This window comes from Chaetura pelagica, unplaced genomic scaffold (assembly GCF_000747805.2).
Source record: "Chaetura pelagica isolate M959 unplaced genomic scaffold, ChaPel_1.0 scaffold109, whole genome shotgun sequence".
Taxonomy (NCBI): domain Eukaryota; kingdom Metazoa; phylum Chordata; class Aves; order Apodiformes; family Apodidae; genus Chaetura; species Chaetura pelagica.
In genome coordinates this window covers 3,320,023-3,332,186 of record NW_009970725.1, presented here as the reverse complement: position 1 = coordinate 3,332,186, position 12,164 = coordinate 3,320,023, and the positions used below count along the sequence as shown (strand labels likewise).

Here is a 12,164-nt window from a genome sequence, read left to right as displayed (position 1 = left end):
CCCTAAAAATTACACACCTTTCCCTAGGGCAAGAAAAAAAAGAGCACCTAAAATCAAAACATAACATCTGTGATACTGTCTACCGTCTGAAGAACAAAATGGACAATTTACTATTTTTAGGATGGTGAAAAAGAGACTAAAAATTGAAAGTGATGTCCATGTCACTGTGCAAACTAAGGTAAAATTTAAGCCAATTAACAGGGAATTTCATGAACTACTAATGTTCTAATCTGGCAAGGCCAGTGGACCCACTGAAGTGAACAATTTACCTTAAGATTTAAGCCTAAATTCTGATCAGTCAGTAGACTCGTATAGGTAGTAAAAACAGCTGTAAATGCTTCATGATTGGTGTTGAATGAGACTGAAGAATCTATCTGGAATGACGGAAGAAAAAAAAATTAGGATTTTTTTTTTTAAACTAGTCAAAGAGATCACTGTATTAACGAACAATAAAATGCCCATGAGCTATAGAACTGTTTAAAGCACATACAGTCTAATTTTGGTTTTAAAGGGACTATCAAAAGGAATTCTAAAAGCTCCTACACACTACAAACAAAATCCTATCGGATATTTTCCAGTTTAAAAAAAAATATTAAGCCCTCTCTCAGAGCCAGATTTCCTTCTGACAGCTTCACTGACACTTAATGCAGCAATACAGCTCACATTCTGTCTTAAAACATGTCTTTAAAGAAAATCAACTTCAAAATAATTACAAAAAAGGAAAAAAAATCTCAATACGTGATCTTTGCAAATATTTGCATTCAGCTACTTTTACAATTTCCTAAAATACCCCAATAGATAAGTAGATAAATTCTGTTTTCAAAATAGAAAAAGGAAAACAAAACAAACGACCAAAACAACGATGTAAGAAAAATGTAGAGGTCTTTGGAATAAAGATCTTTCTGATGTCTGCTAATACGGGTAGAACTCCTCCATTGTGACCTTCTGGATGATGGCATGCCAAAGAATGCTATGGGAGGCTGCTCAGTTTCCAAGCTCATTCTTTGCACTTGTACCAATGCTCCAGAAAGAAAAGAGGCAACTAAAACATGACAGCAGTTTAAAAATAAAAACAAAAACAAACAAACAAAAAACAACAGAGGGAGCAGGATGAGAGGAGCAAAATCCAGTAGTTCTTGCCTGTCCAAACATTTAATGTACTTCGCAAATAAAAAAGCCAAAACATATGCTACAGAATTTAAAAAGTTACCTGGATTTTATAAAGAAACACATACCTGCAGAACTTTTGCCAGCAGGGTCAAGACTGCCATTTTGCTCTCAGGAGCTGAACCTTTTGCCCACCAGCTGTCAAGTTTCTTCCAGTTTCTTAGTACAGCTGTGACCAGTCTCACTCCTTGCTGCTTGCGTACGGAACGCTCCCTAAAACTCTGATCTAACATGCCATTCAAAATGCTACCAACCTGAAAGGAAAATCAACAGATAGATTCTTTTATTTCAAATGAAAGGATGATAGGATCTCTCTATTGGGATGGGCAACCATGAAAGAGCACCACAGATTCAGAAGAACAGAACATCTGCATGAGTGAAAATGTTTGTTGTTAAAAGAAAATCTCTTCAACTTCAGGTCTTTCTGTCTGACTTACTACACTATCTGTCCTAAAAGCACCTAAATTAGAAGCATCTTTTTTTGGAAAGTCAAGATTAGTACCAAATATAAGAAGTTTTTAATTCTATACCACATCCTTAGATATATCTATCTGCTTTTAATGGAAAGTATATGCCTAATTAAGGACATTTGAAAATCCTACCCTGACATGACAGCAAACTTAAGTTTAATTTATTGCATCACGTAGCAATGCTAGATTTATATCTCACAGGGATCCACAAGTCTCCAATTTACTCCTGCTTCATTCAGAGTACAATGCAGCAATTCCTCCCATACCTTTCATCTAAATATGGAGAAATAAATGATAATCCAGAGTGACTCCAAAGATCAATACTTGAAAATTTTAGTTAGTGCGAAGCAGAGAAATAGGGAAAAATAGCACATATGCTAACTTATTTGCACACATCTAGAAAAGAAGCACAAACCACGGCATAGCAGATATTATAAAATAAATATGTTTCAATCTCTTTTCTTCAGTCTAAGAAAGACCTGTCTAAAACCAATGGCTGCTGACTTCCAAACCTGAGTTCTGCATCCTCCTCTTGAATAGCTAGCAACCGCATAATAAACTGGATTAATGTTATCACCCTTCTGATTTCACTAAATTTGCATGTACACAGTAAAATAAACGTGTTCTTTTTTATTCCCATCAGTCACAAATGTAAAAAACTAAAGAAGAAAGATCTTATCAAATGTAATTCATAATATATTTCTTTTAAAGTCAGGCAAAGAAGAACAGCAGAGAAGTGCTTGTTTGACCCAGTTAGTCTATTTGCTTTAATTAAATTAATGAAGATTTTTTAATACTAATGCTACATGCAGCCAATGTAAATTAGCAGCCTAGTATTTGTAAGAGAGACATTTAAAATTAAATCTATTTTAGCACGCAGGAAACACTACGAAGTCGTGACAAGAATCAGCCCTTTAAAACACCTCTCTACAATCAAACCATTTCTGGTCTCAAAAAAATATGCTCCCAGTGTTTTAGAATGATACTTGGAAGCAACACCTTCAAGCATAACCTCTTGGACAAAAAAGAATCCAACTATATTTAAAATAATCATCTACTATACTAAGCATCTTTTTAAGCAAAAGGGAAAATGGATTTTTGATCTCTCTTTTTGACCCTTCTGTATGTCAGAAGCACCAAAAGAAGGCTCAATCATAAATCCCTTCCTGGACCTGAAAGTGAGCTCTACGTTAGTAAGTAGTGTGGACCAACAGGAGAAAATCTGTCGAGCAAAGCAAATGTTGCCAAGAATACTGAGTACATGACATCTACCCTGTATTTATTTCAAGTCACGGAGGGTTGTGTATGTGCTTGTCTCTCTTTTTAATACTTTGATCTGTGGACTAAATGCCCATTAGTGGCTGGAATTCGTATTTCCAGTTTAGTTTTACCCAAAACAAATCCAGTCCATGTGCTCTGGGACCACTCTACAATTAAAATCAAAGCACAGTAAATGGGAACAATCAGACTTGCTTTGAAAGGACATTTTTGATCTGAAGTACTACGCAAAAAAATCCTGAAATTCATGGATTTCAGGATAGGTAACAGGTAAGCAGTTTCCACTCAGTTTGACATGAAATGTCAAGTTGACAAGCTATGACAGGCTGCTAGACATCATGAAGGTATAGCCAGTAGGCCATGACAAAAAAATAAAACAATCTATCAAATAACATTTCTAACTGACTTTGCAATTTTAAAAGTAATCTAATACCATTTGGGGATTGCCAACAGATGATTCCATAAGCTTGACTATGACCACGTCTAGGTTTTTCAGCAGCTGTTGATTGATTGTTTCTGAGAACAGGCTGTAGAAATACTGTCCATGAGAGAAATTGATCAGATTCTTCTGGGATGCTCCTGATAATGGCACAGATAACACCACTGTGTTCAACAGCAGGCTTACTAGCTCCTCACACTGTAAAAATTAAGGTAAAGAGACATTTATCTCAAGCACATTAAGTTCCACTCATTTCTTACAAAACCATTCAAAGTTTTTAAAGCTTCCATCCCAAACTCTTCTATGTTATAAGAAAGCACAAAAACAAAGCACAAACAGAATACTAAAATCCTTGTTATTTAAAATTGTCACTCAATTAAACCAAAGAACACTTACAGTTCCTCTGTAGGAGTATGAATAAAACATCAGCCTCACCTACCCAAAATATAGGCAAGAAGGCTATTGATGGTGAATATTAAATGATGATCCAGTATTAAAAGTGGAGAACTGTGTCCTACCTGGTCATCAACAGCAAAGGCCAGCTGCAGGAGTCTGTCAGCTAATCGCTTACTGCTGATGTCTAAAGATGGAAGAGAGATCCTTTCACCCCCAGAGGCAATGCCTTTATAAACAACTGAGAGAAGCTTAGAGCCGAATGAGAAATGAGGGCCTTCATCCTATGGGGAAATAACCCAAACAGAAAAGTGACAATTAATATAAGCTGAAAAAAAGAATATAAAGGCCAATCCACCTGTATAGCTACTGAAAACACTTGAACGTTACTTATACAGTGATATTTAGATATAAAGGGTACACGGCAAACAACCCACAGAAATTAAATACTTTGTTACTTGCTATATACAGCCTTGCTGTATTTATATATATATACACAATACAGTAGACAAATCCTCTCAGTCTTTGTGGCTATTGCATAGCCTGTTTTCCTTCAGCTGCCCAAATTAAGATTGATTTACTTCAATGAGAAACTTCATGAAAAGAATTCTTCTGAGTGGTATAGCCTAGCCCCACCACCCTCCAACTGTTCTCCACCCTGTTTTCCTGCAGCTCAAACCCACTGTATTGCTTCTGATCAATCAGAAGACATTCCTTTTCTAATTTCCCTCATCACTTTCAAAGTTCTATTTTTAAATTGTTGAAAAATGCCTCCTTTAGCACAGTAAATCCTGACTTTTTGAGCTTTCAGTCTTGTGAATTTCACTAAAAGGAACTTTTAGGTAGATTCTGGTTGTCTTCAGACCCTGGAAATTGGAGAAAGACAAACATTGTAATGATGGTTGTTCAAATCTCAGTGTTGTGCTTCTCAGATTTGTAGACTAAACACAAACCAGGGATGCTATTCCACACCAGCTCTTCACTACTGATCTTATTTTTTTAAAAATCCTTATCTAATCTGTTTTCATACTGGCTTTTACACAATGAAAGCTCCTTAGAGTATAAAAATATTCACCATTATTCTCTGGGTAAACAAATACCTGATTATGAAGAACAGAATGCAGCAGACCAGATTTCTGGAGTTGCTTGCAGGCAGAAAGTAGAGCACTAAACCTAACTTGATCAAAACGTGCATCTGAATTAAACAGGTCAACAGAACAAAGGTCCTCAAGGCTAATGAGGAAAGAGAAGTAATAAGATTACATTGGTGGGGAGGTCCATGTGCAAACACACTCAACTTTATTTACTTTCCATTTCTCATGGTAAGTAGATTTCTGGATTCATGCTTACCAGAAAGACCCTACTTACCTCTGTGGTGCAATTCTTTTTTTCACGCACAATTTCAAAGATTCCTTGTAGGGAGATTTCATCAAAGCCTTCATGAGTCTTACTGAGATATCTGGGAGATTCTTCATGACTTGCACATCAGCAATATTAAAGCCTACGTTTGCTGGATCACACACTGTCATCACCAGAAGTTCTATAAGGCTTGCATTAAGCAATTCCTTCTCAAGTAACTAGAAAGAATAAAATATTAAATAAAAGCTTATTTAAAAATCCATTTAGATTTCCCTATTTTATTCTTTGTAATTTAGCATTAGTCCTTGCATCTAAAATGAAACAAAACATGGAACAGTAACTATTCTCTCTTAAGGGATATTCTCTTTCTCTATGAAATGTCTGACTTTCAATCACTTGAACTAATATGCAGAAATCAATTATCTGTAAAACTACATGTCGTTTTACACACAGGGTATAGGCTATGACATCAAACTGCACTTAAGATCTTTTATGTCCACCACATAGGCCTGTTTCAGTCCTGACCCTACACCTGTAATCATCCTGAAATCCACATGCACACCTCTGAGCACCTTATGAGAGATTTACTTAAAGCAACAGACAGTCACAGTGTCAGAACTAAACCTGGCAGTGTACATTTCCTAAGAGACTCATAAGCACTCTACTTCACAGAGTTAAATACAGTTTATATTGCACCGAAGTCAGGCAAATGGAGAGGCCTGAATACCTATCCTGAATTCAAGGAAGAATTGCTACTATCTGCCTTCCAAGCAGCTATCACCTCCACACGTTTAAGGCCATCAGGAGTCATGCAGGAAATATTCGTGGCAAGTGTTCCATACAGAATGATAACATAACCATCAATATACATGAGTCTCACAGGCCACATACAACTGGAATATACAGGAAATACGAATTCCTCTATTCATAGAATATGCTGAGTTGGAAGGGAACCAATCACTAAACTATTTGTGCAATATAATTCTTTTCACTTACAGGCAAAGGACCATAACAATTTGTCATCCATTTCAGCTAAGGCACCTCTGAAGCTGATATTCTCCAGCAAATGACATTTCATCACAATGAAAACACAAATCTTTAACTATGCATAAATTTTGTATCTTTCATCAATTTCAGATTCCAGTGCCTACCTTCCAAAAATCCTGCTGGCATGTTTCCAGGATCATGGTGACAAACTCCATGATTCGGACTATAATGGTACACTTGCTGTAATTATACATGTCCCTCTCTTGAGGACTGAACATGCTCCCTTTTGAATTGCAATCAAAGCACTGCTCTGCTGCCTGGATATCATGCAATGCAATAGTTTCAAGGAAGAACTGCACAGACTCCAAGAATGAGGAACTTTCATTTACACCTAAAAAGAATCATATTTGGTTGAAATGACACAGTAGCTCTCAAATTTTAAATGTATTTATTTTGTGCTGTGAAGAAAACAGTTGTACTGAAAAAAAACCATCACATGTCACACCAGTATTTTCCAAACAGCTTTGGAAGTATTAAAAAAAATATATAAATCCATCATTCTCCTCAGCAGAGCGAAATTACCTGTACAGCATATTTTTTTAATGATGAGATAGAATAAAAGAAGTTGCTGGTGAGTGGATGAGTGAGAAACAAGAAATGCAACAGTGTATTTTTAGCACGAGATGGAAAAAATTTTAAGGCACACTATTAACAAAGTACTGCTTTATCAGAAAACATCCACTACAACTGTCATTGAAATTTTTTGGGAGAATTTGTAAAATTAATCAACTCTATATTTAAGAAAATAGCTTCAAGTCCAAGTTAGGAACTTGTCTTGGATGGGTTTTGTGTAACAGATACGAAGGAACATAATACAACAGTTAATTGCTCACCCAGTATTTCATGAGGTTTGACCATTTGCAGCTCAAAGAATGTATTGTAGCAGTCCAGTGCTGCCAAGAACATATCCATCCACCGCATGACAGTTTGTAAGCTGAAGGGCTCCTGCATACCATGGAGAGTTGGCTGAGAAAGGATCCCAGATGGATTTTTGGCATCGCTGCCACCTCCTTCAAATTTGTTAATGAGGAAAGAAATGTCTTGCTTTTTTAGAACATTAGCCAGCCAAGAAGATGGAGACCTGTTTCCTGAGAGAAATAAAAACACAAAAATAAATTCACTAGGAAAATCACTTTTCAAGCTAGCCAGGAATTACAAGTGTCCTGGTTTGAGCCAGGATGAAGCCAATTTTTATTTTTACTGATTTTTTTTTCCTTCAGTAAGCTTTCTTGTAACTAGCAACAGTGTGTTCTGCTAGGCTGATAAGACAGTGGAATGTTTTTCTAACTACTGAGGCTTCAAGGCTGCACCTGCACTCTGCCAGCTCAGACACTATGGGGAGATCTGTGACCCCCCCCGTAGGAGGCTGAGTTAGACGGACAGCAAAATTGGCCAGAGATATTCCATTCCATATATCTACGTAAGCTCAAAGGAAGGTCAGAGATCACAGAAGACAACTTCCTTCCTTTTTTTTTCTTCCCTTCTCTTCCGTCCATGGCCGGCGTCCAGGGAGGACTCTGTTCATCCATCACCGTCGATCCTCAGCCTTGATCTCTCGTGACCCCCATAACTCTGCTTTCTCCAGCAGCAGCTTCGGGATTCCTCGGGACTTCCCAGTTCAGGGAAGTGCTGTGGGAGTTGCTGGGGTGGGGGGAGGCAAGAGGCTTTTGCCCATACCTGAATATATCTGTATATAATTGTATATATTTTCTTGCATCATTTATTAGTGTTTTAATTAAAGCTGTGTAGTTTAGTTTTCAATCCAGCCAAGTCTCTCTCTTTTTCTCTCTCTCCTTCCCTACCTGGGTTGGGGGGAGGGGGGATCGAGAGCATTGTTGTCAGACCTAAGTCAAACTGTGACAACAAGCAAATGGACTGACATGCCCAATCTTTGTATTTTAAATTGGACCTTCTAGCAGAAAAGGTACTGGGCTCTGTTCTAGCCTTGGTCAGAGTACTTAAATTACCCACAAGGAGGATGTAAATTTCGGGGACACTCGCACTAGCTCCCAGTCAGCAAATACTGTCTTCACAGCTGGATGCAACAACAGTTCTGGGCCTGTAAGTTCACCTTTATAGGTGCAAGTTTGCAATAAGACCCTCTTCTATGCCCACAAACCCTGAGGTTCTCACAATATTTTATTTCCAATATGAGCAACTACTTATTTTTTATTTAGCAGCAGTGACTGAACATTTGCTTAATTATTTTTTTTCTTGTAATTAATACAAAATTGGATAATGTAGAGGGAAGGCATGCACCGTGTTTAGAAAGTGAAGACAATAATGTCTCATGACTTACAATACCTGGTAACAAAGGAACAAGTTCATAGAAGAGCTCCATGGCTTTATGTCGGCACTCGGTCTGAGGCCGTCCACACTGCACTAAGAGCCACATGACAACATCCGCAAGACACACTGACTTGGTAGCTGGAAATCCTCTGCACAAAAATATTAGGGGTTACCAGACTTCCTGACATCTACCAAGAAGCTGTAGCATTGCAGTTGAAAAAAAAGCAAAATGTTCCATGACCACTACAGAATCACAGAATCTTAGGGGCTGGAAGGGACCTCGAAAGATCATTTAGTCCAACCCCCCTGCCAGAGCAGGGTCACCTAGAGAACATCACACAGGAACGTGTCCAGGTGGGTTTTGAATGACTCCAGTGAAGGAGACTCCACAACCTCTCTGGGCAGCCTGTTCCAGTGCTCCATAACTCTTACAGTAAATAAGTTTTTCCTCATGTTGAGGTGGAACTTCTTGTGTTCCAGTTTGTGTCCACTGCCCCACATGATATCACATGGCATGACTGAAGAGATTGGCCTTTCCTTCTGACACTCACCCTTCAGATATTTGTAAACATTAATAATATCCCTTCTCAGTCTTCTCTTCTCTAGACTAAACAGCCCCAGGTCTCTCAGCATTTCCTCATAAGACAGATATTCCAATAATATTTAAAAAGCAAAAGAATGGCAAATTGCTAACCGTGGTACTCGCCGTTTTCCTTCCTTGTTCAGAGAAGGTGCTTTTTGCTTGATTATGCGCTTCAGGTGATTAACAGCGTCACAACATTGTTGAGTGGTGCCTGTTAGGAAGAGAGAATTGACATGTATAAATTAATGTTAGTAACTTGGTTAAATGAATCAAGGTATTATCACTACAGAAATACTGCAGGAGGCTTACACATGGGATAATGTCTATCACCTCCACTACTCTGGGCTCCTACAGTAAATTTTTGAAGACTGCAGAACGAGACCATGAAACAGTAGACAGGTCAACATGGCCTGAGCCAACTGTGAGGCCTCTGCTAAAAAGCTCCGTATTATACTTTCCATGCTCATGCTTTAAGGAACTATGAAATTTTCCTGTAAGACTATTTTTCCTGGGGTCACTTCTATAACACCCTGAACTGTTTCTTTGAAATAAATAAATCTTTGTAGCATCAGCTTTTGATTTTATGTTCTAATTACCGTTAACTGATGAAAGTCATAGCATGAAAAAAAATTAATTTACTGAAGAATTATTAGTACTGTGGGAGAGGGCATTAGTACTGTGGGAGAGGGCATAGATTCTTCACATAGCTACATGTTTTAGAGATGAATGACAAGGCAATCAGGAAAAGGTATTAGAAAATGGTGGAAATCATCCACACAATATAAAGAAATGACATTTTTTTGAGCATTTTGTTTGTTATAAAAGAGTAGACTTCAAGATTTTCATCAAGCTACATTTTTACATGGCATAACTGCAAAACTAGGACTCAAATCAGAACCACTACTAGCTTTTTTATTAAACTCAAATCATTGTAAATGTGAAAAGATTCTTTCTCCTGGGCTCAAAATCTTCCATCTTTATCTGCTGCAAGGAATTAAGAGCTCCTAACTAGATCTCAAATGACCTCTCTACCAGTAATGAAAAAAAATCCTTCCTTTTTTTCAAAAATAACCACATTTACTTTTCCTACAGTTACAGTAGTTTTCCTTTTTTAATCCAAGATTCAACAGGATGGCTCTCTTATTCATTCCATAATTAATCATAGCTCACCTAATGATTTCTCATCTGTATGGGTTAGGGCCAGACTTTCCAGAAATACAACCAATGCTTCAAATACAAACTGCTCCACCAGAGAATTTTCTTCCCTTTAAAAATCAGGAATAAATTTGATAAGAAACATAAGTAGAAGAAGCACTAATTATGAAACTACAATTAAAAAAAAACAACCCCAAATTAAAATACTGTAGAAATAAATTGCACTAGATGTTTGCACAAAAAATACATCTAAACCACTCTTAAATACAACAATGAAATTGCTAACCATGTTTAAAACGCATAAATAATTTTCCATAAACTTATGACAGAAATTTAAATTGATATGGTCCCCATTTGTGGAAAGCCTAGACTACAAAATTGTACTTAAAAATTAATATGTAGAGTAACTCAGTTTTACAGCCATCATCTACATCAATAGAGTAAGTGTCATTGGATGACTATTTGAGTTCTACACTTAATTCTTTTTATCTTCTTGAACCTTTACTCCAAGGGAGTTATTGTTTCGAGATCTGTTTGCTCACCTAAATTCTCTGTAGATGCTGTTAAAAGCAAGCGCTGCACCCAGTCTCTTGAAAGCATTAGGATGAAGAGCAAGACTATACAACCGTTTAAAAAGAGACTTGGTGTTCACTGGGCTTTTCTCCTGCTGCCTCGGTGTTGTCTGCTTAATAGACCATTTCAAAAATTCTCGTATGCACTGACCACAGAAATCTCTCAAAGTGCTGTCAACTGGATCCACTATGCCACTCTGAAATTACACAAGATTATTTCATTAAAAGAATGAAAAAAACCAGCCACTGTCTCAGTGCCATATTATCATCATCATTGGAAGAGACCCTTAAAGATCATCTAGTTCCAACTTCCTGCATGGGCAGGGGACACCTCCCACTAGATCAAGATGCTCAGAGCCCCATCCAATCTGGCCTTGAATGCTTCCAGGGATGGGACATCCACAACTTCCCTGGGAAACCTGTGCCAGTGTCTCACCACCCTCACAGTAAAGAATTTTCTCCTCATGTCTAACCTGAATCTCTCCTCTTCCAGTTTTGATCCATTACTCCTTGTCTTATCACTGAATGCCCTTGTAAAAAGCCCCTTCTCAGCTTTCTGGCAGGCCTGTCCAGGTACTAAAAGGCTGCCATAAGGTCTCCCTGGAGCATTCTCTTCTCCAGGCTGAACAGCTCCAACTTTCTAAGCCTGTCCTCATAGGAGAGGTTCTCCACCTTATTTATACAGTACTATTTGTAAGTTAAAAACCAATACTCATAGTTTCCCAGAAATAACAAAGCTTCAAAATTACTACTGTACAAGAAAAGGGGAGCATTTCCCACCCTCACAGCGCAGGATTAGGATCTAGATTCCTATTCCTGTCTCAGCTATCAGTTTAGGAGTCTTAACTCAATCTCTTCATTTTCTGATGGGCCAGTTTCTTCTTTTAAAAGTGGTAGACAACAGCAACTTTCATTTAGTAGAAGTACTGCAAAATATCTTGACCTACTGTGTCTCCAACCACTTCTGTTCAGTGCAAAAGGCAGTTTGAAATTTATAGCTTTTGCGTCTGGTGAAAGTAAAGAAACATAGGAAAATTAGGCAAACGGCAAAAGCAGCCTTCATTCAGAGGCATGTGTGAATGTATTTCAGTAGTTCTTTGTACACACTGATAATAAGGAGAGTGTTCCATTAATACTACCAAGACTCTAAAGATGCTACAGCACTATTTTGATAATGCCAAAGAAAGAGAGAAATCCATCATCAAAATCTCAGTTAAGAAATATTAAGTGGTCATTAAAAAACAAATCGATAAACAGTTTTCCTTCTTTCGGACACAAAAGGAGCCATTGTACCTGCTCGTGTATTCCTGATTCTTTCAACAGGAAAATGATGCTAGTTAAAAATAAAGTCACATGGCATAGAAAAAAAGACAAGAAAGACTTATGACCTACCAAGATAGCTTCCAGGAATG

General features: G+C 37.6%; 1 protein-coding gene across 1 annotated transcript in view; it reads right to left on the bottom strand.

The window, feature by feature from the left end:
• The window catches only part of PRKDC (protein kinase, DNA-activated, catalytic polypeptide), an 83,600-nt gene that overhangs the window by 49,073 nt on the left and 22,363 nt on the right, over positions 1 to 12,164 (bottom strand). Inside the window, 13 exon segments of the mRNA XM_010006889.1 lie at positions 270 to 374; positions 1,236 to 1,421; positions 3,349 to 3,552; positions 3,873 to 4,031; positions 4,848 to 4,980; positions 5,116 to 5,324; positions 6,258 to 6,484; positions 6,987 to 7,241; positions 8,458 to 8,591; positions 9,137 to 9,236; positions 10,196 to 10,290; positions 10,723 to 10,949; positions 12,145 to 12,164. The exon segment at positions 12,145 to 12,164 is cut by the window's right edge and continues 13 nt beyond it. Coding sequence (XP_010005191.1) covers positions 270 to 374; positions 1,236 to 1,421; positions 3,349 to 3,552; positions 3,873 to 4,031; positions 4,848 to 4,980; positions 5,116 to 5,324; positions 6,258 to 6,484; positions 6,987 to 7,241; positions 8,458 to 8,591; positions 9,137 to 9,236; positions 10,196 to 10,290; positions 10,723 to 10,949; positions 12,145 to 12,164 — 2,054 coding nt within the window.